General features: G+C 35.1%; 2 protein-coding genes across 4 annotated transcripts in view; both read right to left on the bottom strand.

Moving 5' to 3' along the window:
- The window catches only part of LOC111053224 (potassium voltage-gated channel subfamily H member 8), a 322102-nt gene extending 313536 nt beyond the window's left edge, over positions 1–8566 (bottom strand). Inside the window, exons 1-2 of one of the 3 annotated variants that reach the window (XM_039436822.1) lie at positions 8256–8566; positions 5329–5573 (exon numbers count right to left, since the gene is read on the bottom strand). The gene's annotated coding sequence lies outside the window, so the exon portion shown is untranslated. Of the gene's footprint in view, positions 1–5328; positions 5574–8152 lie in introns of all 3 variants that reach the window. The other 2 variants (XM_039436819.1, XM_039436820.1) reach the window with 2 other exon arrangements.
- A 6521-nt stretch (positions 8567–15087) lies between these two features.
- LOC111045678 (BTB/POZ domain-containing protein 2-like) overlaps positions 15088–19061 on the bottom strand; it is a 32820-nt gene continuing 28846 nt past the window's right edge. Inside the window, exon 3 of the mRNA XM_039436826.1 lies at positions 15088–15758. Coding sequence (XP_039292760.1) covers positions 15225–15758 — 534 coding nt within the window. The 3' untranslated portion in view covers positions 15088–15224. The remainder of the gene's footprint in view (positions 15759–19061) is intronic.

Below are 19061 nucleotides of genomic sequence, written 5' to 3' on the forward strand. Positions count from 1 at the left end.
AGCAATTCCAGTGCGAGAAAGATTGGCTATTACATTGCGCTTTTTGGCGAGTGGCGACTCTTATACTAGTCTCAGTTATTTGTTTAAAGTTTCCAAAAGTGCGATATCTATTTTAGTGCCAGAGGTTTGTGAGGCTGTTATAGGTTTCCTGAAGGATAACATACAGGTGAGCAAAGAAAGAAAATTACTAAATATTGTTATTTTTAGATACCTTTTATTTGTTTACGTTGTGCACTGAGTTAAATAAATCTAGACAAAAGTTAATTGTTAATAAATCTAGTTAATAGATCTAGACAAAAAAGTTGCAACCTGGTAGTGACTTGTTAATAAAATATGAACACAAAGTTAAGTTAATGTTCCAAAGTAACACAATTCATAAAATTAGAAATAAATGTATACATCAAAAAAACTCCAAATCAAACAAAGAAACTCTATAGCTTAAGAAATATAGGCTATAGCTTAGCTTGAGTAATGTATAGCGCTTACATTATAGCTAGCGACCACGTGGAGCCAACAGGCGGGAGGGGTAGCGGGGTAGTTGCAGACTCAAGTTGCAACTGAAGTTAGCGCTGCAACTCGCATTGCCAACCGGGGTTGGCAACCGCCTTTGATCTTTACCGACTCCGGTCGGAAAACCAAATTTCGATTGCCAACTCGCAAAATCGGTCTCCAACTACGGTTGGCAATGCGAGTTGCAGTTGTTTTAATGCGTGCAACTCAAAATTGCCGATAAATGTCGGCAATCATTGGTTGCCAACTCCGGTGTAAACGCGGCTTAACTCTCGCCTAGACGCAGCGCATGCGCAGGAGCCTGATTTGCAATTTTTTGGTAAGCTTGGTTTGAAATTATTTATAACCTATCTCAACAATGCGGATTTCAAATAATAATATAAGATTAGATCAAATAATTGGATTAAATTATCTTAGTGTTATCATAGTCATATTCATATTCATTTTTTATAATATTATTTTCTATCAAATTTATGAAAATAATTCAATAGATTTTTTGAAAAAAATGATTTATTTTATTTTATTTTATATATTATAGGAAATGATCAACAAGTAAACCAGTTATACACAAATCAATTTTTGGACGTTGGATTTTATGCCTTTCTTATGAATTCTACCAGATTAAACGGAACTTGACAAACATTATTTGTTTCATTTTGAGTTTAAGCCACCAGCTGATTGAATTCAGTTTAAACTTTCTATTGCAACATTCTTTCAACTCTCACCTTCAAACTTCAGAGGTCATCATTTCAGATCCATTCTGTATAATATGAAAGTTGTTATTGGACAGTACATACTGGTTATTCTCAAGCAAATACTATATTTTCAAGTATGACTTTATGATTTTTTCCTTTTCAATTTTCCATTCCTATGCCTATCAACTCCCGAGCGGAGCTCGGTCCCCCGATATAAAATATTATAGGAAATGAGCAACAAGTAAGCCAGTTACACACAAATCGATTTTTGGTCGTTCGATTTTTTGGCGTCCTTATGAATTCTACCAGATTAAACGGAAATTGACAAACATCATCACTGTTTGACATAATCTGTTTAATCTAAAGGAATTTATAAGGACGCAAAAAATCGTACGTACAAAAATCGATGTGTTTGTAGCTGGCTATACAGTCCAAAAATGTTGCAATATTTTGAAAAATATTTAAGTTCTGAAACAAGGTTACAGTTTCACTTTGAGTCCAAATTTTAGCCCAAGAATAATACAAAACTTAAACCAGAAATTTTAATTTTGAATTCACATGGGTTGAATTACCTGGGATGTGATATCTCTTATCAATTTTTTTTTGTACAAACTACTATTATTATTTATTTATTTATACATCGATACATACAGTATCTTTCTAAATAATATAATATATAGTATATTCTAAATAAAAGTAAGGAACTGATAACGCTAAAATTTAATAAAAAATTCCACTTTTTGTGTAGTTGAGAAGTTGATATCGTGGTAATTATTCATATTAAATGAAAATACTAAGAAATTGTCAAAAACCACAGATTTATTGATACTTAGAAAAACCGGTTTCGGTTGTTATAAACTATAAACTGTTTATCAGAGATTGACAATGGTGTAACAACCGAAACTAGTCTTTCTAAGTATCAATAAATCTGTGGCTTTTGACAATTTCTTAGTATTTCTATTTTAAAAAATTCTACTCTTTAGATTAAACGTTTTTTTAATAAAACTTAATATTGTGTATCATCACAAACTGAAGTCAAAGACATTATTATTTATTTATAGGAATTCAAATAAATAAAAAGATCCAATCTGAAGAGATCCTTTTCTAAGCCAAAACCTGTTGGTCAACTCAAACATTTTGGAAGCTTACGGGCTAACCATCAAATCCTAAAACTGTCATCCATGCAAAGTGAAAGCTTCCCTCAAACTTTGACCAAAAGCGTCAACCACAAATTTAAAGGCACGGCCGTCAAACATATATCTTCTCCACTGAAATCCACCTCCATCAGTATTGGTTGAATGGGACGCTATCACGTGATCAAACAAGGAATTCTGACTGTTTGAAGTGAACCTTAAATCGTTCTCTTGAGAAGCAGCTTCATCGATTATTGGTAAAACTTCGTCCAGGGATCTCTGTCTCGTTCTAACGGAACACCCTGTGAAAGGAAGGGTTCAGGAATAACCCTAAGTTTGAGGGTATCTGGAGTGACATTCACTTTCATCTGTCAGAGTCCCTTGTAAATATCACCAAGGCGTCTCATTTAACTAATACTGACATTTTAAACCTTGAGTTTCAGGGTATCTTTATAGTGAAATTCACTTTTAACTGTCAGAATTCTTTCTAAATAGCACCAAGGCTTCCCATTTAACTAATGCTGACATTTTAAACCTTGACTTTCAGATTACACTATGTGGTAAGATTCTCTTTAAACTGCAGAATTCCTTGTGATTCTCACTAAGACCTCTCATTCAACCAGAGCTGTCAAATTGAGGTGCAACTAAAGTTCACTATAGTTCAATATAGGTAGCAACTATATATGTCACTATAGTTCAATATAGGTAGCAACTATATATGTCACTATAGTTCAATATAGGTAGCAACTATATATGTCACTATAGTTCAATATAGGTAGCAACTATATATGTCACTATAGTTCAATATAGGTAGCAACTATATATGTCACTATAGTTCGATATAGCTATCAACTAACTATATATATGTCACTATAGTTCTCAGATGACATAAGTTTGGGGCAGCTTCTGAGGGTTGGATACAACTTTATTGGAAAGGGTTAGTTTTGCATGTGTCTCCAAGTGTTTGAGGGATTTTGTATAAGGGGAAGGATTGAAGGGAATCTGAAGGGCAGATTAGAATGGGATAACAGCGTTACTGACTCTCTGCCTTGCCACTGCCTTCTAGAAATTAAAGCTGGTACCGGTATATCTGATGAAATATTAACGGTTCATTCTTGTTGAAAATCAAGAAAATATTTTTTTATTGATTTAGTAATAAATTCTTCTTCTTCTTCTTCTTCTTTATCTTCTTTTCAATTAGGCGTTACTCACTGTTCGGAATTTCTTCGTCCCTACTATCAACCCATATTTTCCAATAACTTTTTTTCAACAGTAATAACTACACGAAATGATACCGTAACATATTCAGTTCAATTCATTATAATATTATAATCTGGAGTGAATTGACTAGTAAAATAAGGGAGAAGAAGCAGTTTTGGGTTTATCCTGTTGATTCTCTCCCAATCATTCATTTGATTTTGTTCTTATGTAGAAGAATTGAATGAATAATAGATAAATTTAATCAAGAATCAATAAATATGGATCACAGAGACGGGAAGATGATGAGACCAATTTATTGAGTCCATTTATTGAATCCATTTATTGAGACCAATCAACAAATCTTATTTACCGATTGTTCAATTTAATTCTATTCCCGTATAACTGACCTTAACCAATACCTACTATTACTTCAGGCCCCACAACTGATTTCTAATAAACTATGACGTCATCACATGAAGATCATCGATGATCTACTGGCGGTAAGCATGCGAAATAAGAGCGCTGATGCTTGTTATCACATCTCATATGGTAATCAACAAAATTGGAATTACAAATTCAATTTTCACGGTCTTCCATACCAATGAATATGGTTTGTTTATCATTCTTCTAATATTCGTTTGTAAAAAGTAATAATGAATTTGGGGTTTTAAATCATGGGATACTGTTGTGTACATATAATTGTTGCGGGAATTATAACAAGACTCCAAAAGTTTCCGTACGGTATTTTCTTTTTCGAAAGATGAAACTTTGAACGAAAATGGATACGAACGATGAGAAGAAAGAACTTCAATTCTACAAAACAACGGTTTACATGAAGTGTGGAAGAGCAGTGTAAATAAAGTGTGAGTGGAAAATTTAATTGAAGTGTGAAAGAACAGTGTAAATAAAATGTGAAATAACAGTGTAATGAGAGTGTGGAAGAACAGTGTAAATAAAGTGTGTGAAAGAACTTTTTAACTAATAAATTAAAAAGTAAAAGCCAAGTGTTGGAACTGTCCATAACATCCTTATATTAAAGGTTTCACCTAACTGGAAAACATTCTCCTGATGGATTTCTTTGTACCACAGATTTATTGTGTTCAAGTTTGGGGGAGCCTATTTCCTAAAAAAAGAGTTATATCTAATTTGGTTTATCTTTGATTTACCTCTCCTTTGATTCTGATACAGGTTATCATTGAGTATTTTTGGTTGAGATGAATTTATCTATAGCTCTATCACTAAATCGAGTAAGCCTATGTCTATCAAGCTGAAAGTATGGATAAATTATTGCATTTGTGGAATAAAGTGTTTTTATTTCAATAAAATATATATTTAATAAAATACAGATTTCTTTAATCTGAAATTTATGTAGTATTCCATCCAATAAAAAATTGATACAGTAACAAAAGTTACATTGATAAACTAGTATAAACTACTACGATCTAGGAAGAATCAATCTACATGTTATGACGTTATTAATTAGTTGTGAGGCCTGTAGTAATAGTAGGTATTGCCTTAACACACTTAAAGCATTAATTTCGCCCACAAATCAACTGTTCTCGATATTAATTTGCATCAAATTTGTAGAATCAACGATGTTCATCACAAAACCGTGAAATTATCCCGCATCTACAATTCCGATTAAAAAAATCTGACGTTATTTTATAACTGTTAAATTCAATTTCATCATTGTTTAACTGATCCCAGAACACATAAAACACCAATTTCGCTCACAATCTACAATAAAAATTGAAAATACAAATTTCCATGAAAATTTTGAAATAGCTTACCGTGATGTAATCTCGAGCCGCTAGGTGACAAATTGAAGTGAACACATTACACTACACTCTTACATAGTCGCTGTTTTATCTATTACATAGTTTTTTTGTGAAAATTCACACACTTCAACAATTACTTCACTGTTCTAATTTATTTTCACGTTGTTCTCGGTTACATATTAAGTCCTGTTACATTCACGCACAAAAATCTATTATATTTGAAAATTATTACTTGAAGGTCTTCCTTCAAATCACACCTACATAGAATAACATTTTTTTGCTGAGGGTGAGCTCTAGGCTTGTGCGTGGGTAATGAGGCGGATGATAATGAGAGATACCTACAGTTTTAGGTAGGTTTCGAGCCACCAGGAAACGATTTTACAATACATTACTAACATTGTTAAGAGGTTCATTTTTCATATCTGCTTCATGTCTCAGTAGTTTTTTCTTTTTAATTATATATTTGATACTTTGAACATGTATTTTCTTGGTGATATTTTATTTTGTTTTCATCATTCAGATGTATAAAATTGTGTCACGTTTTATTATAATTCTTTTATTGATGTAAGAGATAAGTCAATGTTCAAAATTCAATCTTTTAAACCATTACTTTGAACATGTATCAATGTAATCATGAGCAAATATATTCAATGTGGTCATGAAAACATGTATTCTATAAAATCATGTGCAGATGAATATTGAATGTGATCATGAGCACATGATTTGAATGTAATCATGAGCATAGTTCAATTTATTCATGAAAATGTTAATAAAAGAAGTTATGACTCTTTTTAATGTTTCCAATTTTTTTTTTTTTTTTTTTTTTGTCTATGAGTGAATAGGCCTATGCATACGGTATACAGTTTAAAAATATAATCGATTTTGCTGTCACAATTCTACTACACAGGTTGAGGAAAATTCACAAAATGATTAGCAAACTCAATTTTCATGATATAGTGAGGAAAATAGCTTGACAATAAGATTGATTAATTCATTGGCAGGTATTATTAGCTTTGGAACTAGTATTCAAAAAGGTATAAATCTCAGGCAGATGAGTTATCAGAAAGGAACTAAATGTTCATATAACATCAAATCTTTGTAATTGATAACGTGGACTAATCAAATGAATATCTATTTATTTCTTTCTTCTTTCAAGTCTCTCTCTTCTCTTATTAGTGTTAATATGTTTTCCGTTTAAATCACTTAATAACGTGCTGTAAATGCCGTGACACTCTAGCTGCGTTTACACCAAAGTTATCAACAAAATTTTAATAACTCACTCTTTATAGATTCTATTAGATTGAACGTAACTTGATAAACACATATGTTCATCATGTGTATGATAAGCCCAAACGCAGCTTTAAAATGAAATTACTATGAATTACTTTTCAGTAGCTGTAACCATTATTACTGTAATCTTGAATCTTCAAAATTCAACAATAAGAGATTTCGGATGATTGAACGTTTCAAAATTATAATACAGTATGTGCACAAAGTATTCAATCATGAAAAAATGATAATTCCTCATTATTGAAATTGTCAAAATATCAAATCAAATCAAAGATTTAAGGGTCAAAAGATTCACAACTAAAACACAATACACGATCAAATAAACTATTGGAATTTGAATTTGAAATAATATCCTGACCCATAAAATTAATACCTTTTAAAGTAAAAGTAGCCGTGAATCTTCAACAAAACTAAAACCTTTTGAGATCATCCAAATTGTAGGAATATTGACTGGGATAGCAGAGAAATTGATTTGGATAGTTACTAGTTTTCTAGAGGTCCTCTCACAATTCACTGACTTGAAAAGGGTTTGATAGAACCTTTATTCGATTGCACTCATCGTACAAGCAACTACATCATACTAAACTAATATTTTAAAAGATTATTATAGTATACTGATATTTTAAAAGGAGCATATTTCATTCTTGGGTTTGAAACAGAATTCCCTCACAACAGTGACATTTAACAGTGAAAATATAATTCCAATGAGTTCTAATGGTAGTATTCATACTGACTCGCCCGGGCTGAGTGTGAATAGTCCTGTTAGATATCGTGGGAATTATATTTTCACTGTCACTGTTATGTGCGAATCCAACTTGAGTCTTCAATAATTTTTCACGTAACTGTGTAAATAATATAACTATAGAAATGTTTGTAGGAGACGTTCAACTACAAGTTCAGAAATATCGATTGAATTCAAGGTTATCTCATAAATATTGTGAAATAATTGTGAAACGTTAAAAGTTGTGAGATTGTGTAACGTTAAAAGTTGTGAAATTATATACAAGATGTTAAATTCACCAAAAAATCGGTGACTTATTACAGACATGATTCAAAAATATTGATGGACTAAAACGTCGCCTTCAACGAATTATTACAAACATTACTGTAACAGACGTTTGGATCCGGGTTCAAAAATATCAATAGCCTTCAACTCAACCTTTATCAATAATTACAGACTCAATTCTAACCAACGTTTTACACCAATATCAAAACTACCGATAACGTTTAACGTAATCGTACTAATATGTTTCTACAGACATGGTAGTATCAGACGTTTAAGTCCGGGTTCAAAAGTATCAATAAAATTTAATTCAACGTCTAGAGCATTATAGGTATGGTAGTAACAGACGGTTAAGTCCGGGTTCAAGAATATCAATAACGTTTAACTCAACGTCTAGAACATTATAGGTATGGTAGTAACAGACGGTTAAGTCAGGGTTCAAGAATATCAATAACGTTCAACTCAACGTCTAGAACATTATAGGTATGGTAGTAACAGACGGTTAAGTCCGGGCTCAAAAATATCAATAACGTTTAACTCAACCTTTAAAACATTCCAGACATGGTAGTAACAGACGATTGAGTCCGGGTTCAAAAATATCAATAACGTTTAACGAAACCAAGCTAATGACATGATAGTAACAGACGTGTTATCCCGGGTTTCAAACTACGGATACCATCCAACGTTACGTAACGTCTGGCGTTACGGCCGTAACGTACTAGGTACATGACTGTAGTAGCACCACAGATGTCTGAGTTCTTAACCCGGGGTTTCTTCCTTGACTGAGGGTTTAGGGAGGGGATGGATTCACCCCCGAATCGAGCTAGAAGCACTGACACCTGTTGACCCCCCGGCGGGGTATTGGGTGGCGAAACGGGGGGAGGGGGTTCTCAACCACGTTATAGCTCGCCCGGTCGGAGCTTCCAGGCCCCGTACACCAATACTGTCCGGTTCAGCCACAGCGTAGCTTAACACTGACAGGAACAACTACCCGGGATCCTACCTCCCTGGGAGCCCCCCTTTTTGGCCCCCCTTTTGGCCCCTTCACCCTACAGGCATTTCCCCCTTCTCCTCTACAGCCGAGCATGTGCAACTCCAGAACTCTGGGTTAGGAGAACTAAGGTCCCCCTTCCCACCAACTGCCTAAAAAGCTACAACGCGCATGCGTTATCCTTAGCTATAATCTCTCACGCGTTCTTTCTCACAGTCTCTCTCTCTGTCTCTCATTCCCTCACGCTCTCAGCCACTGCCACTCACTCTCACTCACTCACTCCTCTCTCTCTTTCTCTCCCAACCACTCACACTCGCTCCCAACCCCCCTCACACACACTCTCTCACTCTCTCTCAATATCGCTTACTCCCTCTCCTCCTATCATTCTTTCTCTCTTACATATACTCAACTGTTGCATGTAACAATGATGTGTTAATTTTGAAGATACTTCCATTGCAATAATATAGTAGAGAAAAACAGTATAAGCGAAGATGGTATAGTTCATCCATGTTCCACATTTCAGGCCGATTCTTCGTCAACTCAAGCCGATTACTGTCAACTACTACTGTACTGTCTATTATCACTGTTTTGGTCGGGTGAGAGTGTGGGAACGGCACAGTGTGAGAGACTACCAGCGTCACATAGTTTCATAAAGATCTACTAGGACTATCGGCTTGAGTTAACAATAAAATTTCGAGCCTAAACACCCTATACCATGGAATATCTTATGCTATATTTTCTCCATAAATTTCGAAAAATCTTCAAATCATAATATCCATCAAAAAAGATTACAATACATGTTTACATGGAATTTTCAAACTAAATGTAGGGTTGCAAAAATCTCCGTCCATTTAGATCAAAAAAAGAAATATCCTTCTCCACATAAGGAGATTTTGAGATATTATGATAATAATTTTTGTATCTGAGTATTTTCTTTCATTGAGAAAAGATGTGAAAACTTTCACAAGATTAATTTATTCAAAGTGCGGTGATATTAAGTGCAATATTTGACTATAATTTGGTATTTTAATCATTCTAAATTCAAAATTTCTAGCTCATATATATTTTTGGACAGAACTTTGAACTTTAATTTTCCTCCGTAAGAACATAACCTATTTTTTCGGACATTTTATTATTTATCATAATTTGGGAACAGAATAGTTTTGGGCTATGCCTGTTGTTCTATCCCGAACATATTCATATGATTCGTAATTATATCAACAAATAAATAAATAAATAAATTCCTATATCTAACCTCTTCAAGTCTACTTCAGAAATCTGATTGGTGAATAGGAACTCTCAAATATCTCAGTCCTGACTTCCAGCTGAACCTGTGAGTTCAATTATAAAACTTTTCTAAACATTATGAAGACATTTCTAGTTCAGTATTTTTTTTTGGAATAAATGAATCCTCCTTTCATTACATTCGTATTGTCGAATACACTTCTCAGGGCAGTAACATGATGTAGAAATGACTAAATTAGTAGTCAACGCCTCCAAAAACAAGGAGATGTCTGATTGGTCAATGGGTTGGTTAGTCGCCATCTTAGCTTCACAGCTCACCGCCAATAGGAAGTAAGCAGCTTGAGAATGTCACATGCAAGTCATTGTCCAAAGGGACTGATCGTAATATTCAAAAGTCATTAAAATATATTTAATGACTTGCCAGTATAATAAGTGAAGCAATCAATGCACATTAATAAATGCAAACTTATCTACTCATACCTATTATATTGATATGTGTTTGTATCGCGTGACAATTTCAATAATTTATGCAACAAGTTGCCGACTGATGTTGCTCTAGTTACTCACCCTGCCCTATTACTATAGGTAAGGAAAGTATTGCTTTCCGAAAAAAATTAAGGTACCCCAATTTCTTAATTCCTATACGTTTCAAGGTCCCCTGAGTCCAAAAAAGTGGTTTTTGAGTATTGGTCTGTATGTGTGTGTGTGTGTGTGTGTGTATGTGTGTGTGTGTGTGTGTGTGTGTATGTGTGTGTGTGTGTGGTGTGTGTGTGTGTGTGTGTGTGTGTGTGTGTGTTGTGTGTGTGTGTGTGTGTGTGTGTGTGTGTGTGTGTGTGTGTGTGTGTGTGTGTGTGTGTGTACACAATATCTCATCTCCCAATTAACGGAATGACTTGAAATTTGGAACTTAAGGTCCTTACACTATAAGGATCCGACTCGAACAATTTCGATCTAATGCAATTCAAGATGGCGGATAAAATGGCGAAAATGTTGTCAAAAACATGTTTTTTTGTTATTTTCTCGAAAACAGCCCCAACGATTTTGATCAAATTTATATCTAAAATAGTCATTGATAATCTCTATCAACTGTCACAAGTCTCATATCTGTAAAAATTCCAGGAGTGCCATCCCATCTATGCAAAGTTTGATTTTAGATTCTCAATTATCAGGTCTCAGATATAATTTCAACGGAAAATTTTGAGTGGAAAAGATTGAGCATGAAAATCTCTACAATTGATGTTCAGTAACATTTTCACCTCAAATTGAAAATAAGCTCGAAGTTCGAGAAAATAAGATTATTAAACTGTTGGCAACTGTTGATTCTATTAAATCATGGACTATGAAGAGATAGCAGACTTCGTGTGTCTGCAGCGTTATTGTCCTGTCACCAGCTGGCTTAATATCAGTGAATGAAGACTTGAGATGCGCGAGAACACTAGCGTCAATTGATCAATTTTCATAGCGGCAAGGAAAGTTGTGTGAGTGTGGCACACCAGATTTTTGTTTTCAGTTGTGGCCTAGTTTCCATTCTGCCAATTCGCAATATATCATAACAACATGGCGAGATGTGCTATCACGTTAGCTATTTTTACAACTTCACGGCCCGGTTGCACAAAAGCCGGTTGAATTTTAACCGTGATTAATTTCACGAGAACCAATCAGAGAAGGCCTTTTTGATAAGACAGCTTCTCTGATTGGTTCTCGTGGAATTAATCACGATAAAATCTGAACCGGCTATTGTGCAACCGGCACTTCGTCTATTGTTTCCATTTTGGCGTGAACTGCATGAAAGTTGGTGCAATTACAACGTCGGGATCGAAAAATATATAAACCCTAGAGCACAATAAAAATATATGAAAGCAATCAAAACTCTCTTATTTTTGTCTGTTATCGGAAATCGGACTTAAGGGCCCATACACTAGGGAACTTGGATCGGCCAACTTGGTTCGGGGAGCCAAGTTCGTCTAGGATTTGCCCACACACTGTAGTGGGGAGAGAGGACAGCCGTTCGTTACTTCAGTGTCTTTCGGGGTCTAGAGATGAGTGTCTCAAAGTTTGTAGCTGCTGTGGGAAGAAAATATATTGAATATATATAGATAGAATATATCGCCCTGGCGGACGAACCGAACAAAGTTTTTAATCCAGATTGAAGACCAAGTTGGTCACGAATTTGGTTCGCGGTTCGCCAATTTTCCACAGACACTGAGGAACTTGGTTCGCAAGAACCAAGTTGGCCTATCCAAGTTCCCTAGTGTATGGGGCCCTTTACACACACAGTATTTTTTGGGGGTGCTGGATCCAAATCCAAAATCAGATTTTTTATCTTTAAAAGGAAGTTAGAATTTGAGATCAAAAGAGATGAGTAATCAATTACGAAATACTAGACTGCAACAACACTCTTGTTTCGAGGCACATTGCTCAGGCACAAATGTTGCAGAGAAACAGCCGAGTTGAAATTTTGTAGACGATTTCCATTATTATACAAGTCCCATTTTATTCGATATCAAGGTATGTTGCAGCACTGAGTGCCAGCTTGCACAAAAGCTGGTTAACTTTTAATCATGATTAATTCAACCAGAACCAATCAGAGAAATAGTATTTTCAAAAACGCCTGATTGGTTCTCATGGAGTTAATCACGGTTAAAATTTAACCAGCTTTTGTGTAACCGGGCCTGAATCTGTGGCGAATCATCTGATATTTGCCACCTGTGATTAACAAGTTGTTTTCAACTTGCATTAGTTTGTTTATTAATAATTGTATCAGTTTTATTTCATATTTTCTCAGTTCAATTTTTTCATCTACATTGAAACATCTAAATTCTACGTTAGAACATCTAATCAATCATCCAGTTTTATTCAACCTATTTTATCATAGGAAATCCACAAAACAAATTTCTTATAAATCAGTGGTAATGGGAACGACACTTCAGCATTTTGTTAATTACAATCAAGATCAGTATTCCTGAGCTATTGATGTACACTTCAAAGATATAGTGAGGTCCACGTTACAATAGCAGTGGAGAAAGATAGGAGAACAGCGTCGCCGATTCTCTGCCTTATTTATTTATTTATTTATTTATTCGTGGACAGAATCACAAATCACATAAATATGATTAGGAAGGAACAACAGGCTTGGCCCAAATCTATTCCATTCCCAAATTTTGATAAATTAATAAAATGTCCAAAAATAGGTTATGTTTCTACTGTAAAACGTTCAAGTTCAATTTTCGTCCAAAAATATATACAAGCTAAACATTTTGAATTCATAGAAATTGAAACACCAAACTATATTTAAATATAACACTTAATTATCACTTCATATTGAATTAATCAAGTTATTTTATAAAATTTTGAACCCAAAAATACACACAACTTCTCTCACTGTCTTCATAAAGGATAGCTGTTACTAGTAGGCTATATATGATGTAATTTAAACTGTGCATTTTTTTTTAAATAATCAATTACATTATATTCGTCAGGAAAATATATTTTCAACTATTAAATAATAAGTTTCCATAATTGAGATTGAATATTTTGTTGATTAATCATATTTCTTGATTGTTAAACAACGATCTGGCAACATTGTGGAGCAGGAAAAGGATAGCGCTATCTGCTTTGGCAAATGATAGGCAAGGATAGCTACAACAATGTTAATATATTAAATACTGCCGTTATAACGTGGAGCTCGCTATAGTCATTGTGTATGAAGCATTTAAGAGCAAGGATAAGGTCCAACGTATTGTTACGGATTTCTGCACTAATAAAACACTTGTGGCGATTTATACAGATTCGATTTATTATGTATAGCATTATAACACACGGGAGGAAAACTATACACAACTATAAACTGAAAAAATACCTAGTAAATTGATATAGAAACATCACAAGCGTTCGTCAAGTCACTAAGTAAGAAAAACAAGAGTATTTTCATCACTTTATAAACAACTACGAAAGCCACTTTATTTTTCTTCTCCAAAATTCAAATTATTTTATCCAAAAAAATAGGGGACTATGACACAAAGTATTAGTGCTGTCAGAGGGTAGTAAATTAAAAATTGAATTTAGTTGAAACTAACTGAAATCGAAAGAGTAATCAATGATGATTGGATAATGTGCATACTTTTAATGTGTCAGTGCATTTTTAATATCAGTTATTCTGATATTTTGTCTCAGAAGCAATGTAACTGTGTACTTGAAACTTGATGGGTCATTTTTGAAAACACATCCACAAGTCCATTCAACAATCTTGGCATGATGTGGTTAAGTGGGAAAAAGTATGCACCAACTGTTCTACACCTTTCAACTGAAAATGGGGGATGCCATTTCACTTGAGTTGTTGAATGAATAAAAATAAAAAAATAAAACGAAGGTTGTAGAAGGAAAGAAACAAAATTTATTCTCATCTACTTACTCGCTCAAACCACTCTCTCTCTCTCACTCTGCAACTCTTTCTCTCTCTCACACACTCTTCGTGTATCTCTCTCTTTCTTACAATCTCTCTATATCTCTCTTTCTTTCTCTCTCTCTCTCTCTCTCTCTTTCTCACTATCTCTCTCTCTCTCGTGTATTATATATTATAGATTCATATATATTGCAATCTGTATAAATAAGGGAGATACAATCTATTATTATTTTTCCAGGTCTCTCTTCAGGCTACTAGTTTATTGGTGAAACTGGAAGGCTAATGAAAATGTAGATTTTAGTTATCAATTCCGTCTATCTATAATTTAAGAAAAGATTAAATTCTCTGTTCACTATAATTATTATTTAACGAAAATCCTAAATAAATGCTGCAAATCACCCCGAAGACTTCTGCTACTGCAGACATTGACAACAGGGGTAACAGCTAGATGGAAATTCGATGAGAACTACTATCCAAAAATTAGTTGCCAGCCCGGGGAATCGAACCCGGTACCTCCCAGTTGCCAGTCAGGAATGCTTACCCTTACACCAAACTGACAATCTCTGGATAGCAGCGCTCATTTTATACGAAGCCATAGCGGCCAACCAGTTACAGATGGAATTAAATAGAGAATGCATTTATTCAAATGCTAATTAATATATAATTATTATTTAACGAAAATCCTAAATAAATGTTGTGAATCACCCCGAAGACTTCTGCTACTGCAGACATTGACAACAGGGTTAACAGCTAGATGGAAATTAGTTGGAAAAAAACTATCCAAAAGTTTTGATAGTAGTTCTCATCGAATTTCCATTTAGCTATTAACCCTGTTGTCAATGTCTGCAGTAGCAGAAGCCTTCGGGGTGATTTACAGCATTTATTTAGGATTTTCGTTAAATAATAATTATATATTAATTAGCATTTGAATAAATGCATTCTCTATTTAATTCCATCTGTCTCTGTTCACTAGTCGATCAATAGTCAGAGTCGTAATCATATTGGGACTTCCTCTTTCTCGGCTCAGGACGGAGTTTTCGTTTCACCTTGGAAAAGCAGATCGTTTTCGGTAATTGGTCAGGACTAATATTCATTACAGCAGCTCCTCCTATGGCTAGTTTCTCTTCATCAGTTAGGAGCAGAGATTTTGAAACATTATTTGTCAACTGTTCATTACTCATAGTTAAAAACCTTATGTATGGTTTGAAATCATTGAAGTAAGTTGCCATCTGATCCCGATCATCTATAATATTTCGGCGTCTGGCTTCAGCGAGTGCCCATCTTTCGAAATTGATAAAAACACTCAGTTCAGAGTTCAATCTCATTGATTCACATTGTAGAATACGCAGGATGACATTGGGTTCGCAATCAAGAAAATAGTTGCTTTGAAATATTTCGTAAGTTTTCTCCGTAACATATTCTAAGCACAGGCTGTCGAATTCTGATATTCTGTTCTTGTCACACCAACTGAAGAAATTTACTTTTTCTGAGTCTTCAATGTTGTCTCTAATGTACACCATAGGCGCCGACTCCATGGGGCCCAAGGGGCTCGAGCCCCCCCAAAAATTTAGTTGAGGGGGCGGAGCCCCCCCAATAATTTGTTGAGAAGGATAATTACATTTTGCTTGTAAGTTTAAAGCATCGCGTGATACGCTACTATAAACTCTTTAAACAGTACTAAACCAATTACTCTCAACACAATGTCATACTGTGTTGTGCTTTTACGAACTTAATACGATGTAAAACTGAGTAAGTTTAGCCAAAGAGATGAGTGTTGAAGCATGAGGGTAAGGGGAGTCATAGATAGTTATAAGAATTTGGAACTGTGCTGCGACGCGAACCACTGTTATTGTTATTGTCTACTTGTTATTGTTATTGTCTAGAAGGCGTAGAGGGCGACGACCCGGTAAGTCAAACAACCCACCCCTCCCCGCACACTCATGCCAAAAATTGCGCCACTGCTCCTGCACTCACTCTAGCAGTGTGTCCAGCCGTAGTACATTTTGCGAGGGATATTTTGATAATTAGTACTTAATTTTTCCCGGGCTGGACACACTGCATTCTAGTCTGTCTTGTGTTGTGTAGTTGTGATAGTTGGCTAGTTGCTTCTTGCTTGTCAAGTGAGTTATGACACGGTCGCGTTCGCGTATAACCTAATTTCATGTGTTGACGTGTTGTTAGGGCTGCAATTGTTAGAATTGTGCACAGTATGTAGTGTTTTTAGAGTAAGTGTTTATTTTGTCGGCTTCTGCATTAGTGATTTTTTTTGTAGCCTATAATGGATAAATTCATCACTAAGAAGCCTCGCATTGACACTGCAACCCCGGCAAATGTCGAAACAACTGCTTCAACATCAGGCGTGAGCTTTTCACAGCAAAATACAAAACCTAATGACAAGCCTATTGGAGGAAGATCGTTCCAGAAGTCTTGGGTGACTAAATATAAATGGTTACAATATGACGCAACAATGGATAAAGTTTTTTGTCAGACCTGCAAAGAGGCAGAGGCCAAGGGCCTTCTCCAATTGACTACCAAGAAAGAAGATGCGTTTACTACTGTTGGTTTTTCTAACTGGAAAAAGGGATTGGACAAATTTCGTACTCATGAAAATACGTCTGTGCATAAGGAAGGAGTTTTAAAACTTTCATCTTTAGCAAAACCAAGTGTAGCCGCTCAATTAAATGATCAATTGAACAGTGACATGAAGAAAGCCCGTTTGGCTCTTGAAATTATTTTTACAACAGTTAAGTACCTTTGCCGGCAAGGTTTGGCCATAAGAGGACATGAAGATATTAACTCAAATTTTTTGCAATTGCTAGAACTTAGGAAAAAAGACGTTCCTGAGTTAAAAGACTGGTTGGGGCGTTCTGGGTATAAATGGATCTCACATGACGTTCAAAATGAGATAATTGATATATTGGGCAAATCTGTTGTGCGCTCAGTGCTAGATAAAATCAAGAATAGTGAACACTTTTCAATTATTGTGGACGAAACAAGTGATATATCGATTCATGAGCAAGTGTCATTTTGTGTTCGAACTGTAAGTGACGATTTAATAATCAATGAAGACTTTATTGGTTTATATGAGACTCCTAATACCGAAGCACAAACTCTTTTCAAAATTGTTAAGGACATTTTTGCGCGGCTTAATTTACCTATTGAAAAATTGAGAGGACAGTGCTATGATGGAGCGGCAAACATGAGAGGAAGATTTAAAGGCCTGCAAAAGTTACTTTTGGATATTCAGCCCCAGGCACACTACGTGCACTGTACAGCCCATAGTTTGAACTTAGCAGTGCAGGACAGCCTTTCTTGCCTCCCATGCATGAGGGATGTTATGGCCTTAGCCAAAGATCTAATAAATACAGTTAAGGAATCTAACAAAAGAATCAATTTATTTAGAAACATACGCCTCGAAAGTGAAAATAATCAAGCCAATCTTCGACCACTTTGCCCGACCCGATGGACAATGCGAGCTTCAAGTATACAGAGGATTTTGAAAAACTATGAAGATCTCCTACAGTTTTTTGAGATATTTTCCTCAACAGACAAAACTGAAGCAGGTTATAAATGTGCGGGTTTTCTTGAATCTATGATACTGTTCAGGACTTATTTATTTTTGAATTTATATTGCCATGTAATGAACGTAGTAGAAGAAGTTAACGAAAACATTCAGAGCCCTCATCTAAGTGTAACTGAAGTGGAAGGCATGTTTAAAGGATTGATTAGCATTTTAGATGATAAGCGAGATGGCTTTGAGGAGTTTTGGAAGTCGTGCTTAAAAAACAAATTTTCACAAGTAGAAGAGCCTGTGATTCCAAGGAAACGGCGCGTTCCAAATAGATATGAAAACGACGGAGCCAGCTCACCACATAACTTCAACACCCCAAAGGACTACTTCAAAGCTCTCTACATCGAGGTGTGTGAAACGGTGCGATCTTGCATCAAAGAACGCTTTGAGTCCACGGGCTTGTCGCGGCTCGTTGCGGTCGAAAAAGAGTTTTTGAGTGTGTTAGTGGCGAACGAAGAAGGTTCAAGTTTCGAACAGTCGAAAGATTTTTTTAAAAATGACCTGGATGTTGAAAGGTTGCAAATACATCTAAACATGTTAGCCGATATTAATAGGCAAAATAATTTAAAAATGAAATCAATGCGTGATGTAAGGAAATATCTTTCACAAGAGCCAGCCATTAAAAAAATGCTGTCAGAAGTGGTTAAAGTGATCAAGCTTCTTCAAGTAGTGCCAATTTCGTCGGCAACGGCAGAACGCTCTTTTAGTGCACTCCGTCGACTGAAGACGTATCTGAGATCAACAATGGGACAGAAACGGCTGAACAATTTAGCAGTCCTTCACGCCCACCGTGATGTCCTGGACGAAGTTCACTTGAGCACGGTGATGAACGAGTTTATAAGCAGCAATGAACTCAGAAGGCATACTTTTTCAATGGTATAAGGAGAAGGACATTGGCCAATCAATGGATATGTATGTAAGTTAAACTGAATTAAATACAGTAATTATTTTATTCTTCATACTCTCTGTATTTTAAGTAAGTAGACCTAGGCTTTTTATCTTCTGAAAATTTGGCTTTTCGAGTAATATTAGATATTCTTTATGCTATTTTTAGTTCATTAATTTTGCTCATTTTTATTTTATTTTAGTGTGAAAGAGTAAAATGTGATTTGTTTCTGCCTATATTCTTTATACTGCATAATTAAATACAGCGTTTTAGGTCTTATAAATTCAAAATTGGTCCATGATTTAGGGACATTGGCCAACCAATCAATATGTATATATACATATTGGGTTAAATACA

Source organism: Nilaparvata lugens, chromosome 10 (assembly GCF_014356525.2).
Source record: "Nilaparvata lugens isolate BPH chromosome 10, ASM1435652v1, whole genome shotgun sequence".
Classification (NCBI taxonomy): domain Eukaryota; kingdom Metazoa; phylum Arthropoda; class Insecta; order Hemiptera; family Delphacidae; genus Nilaparvata; species Nilaparvata lugens.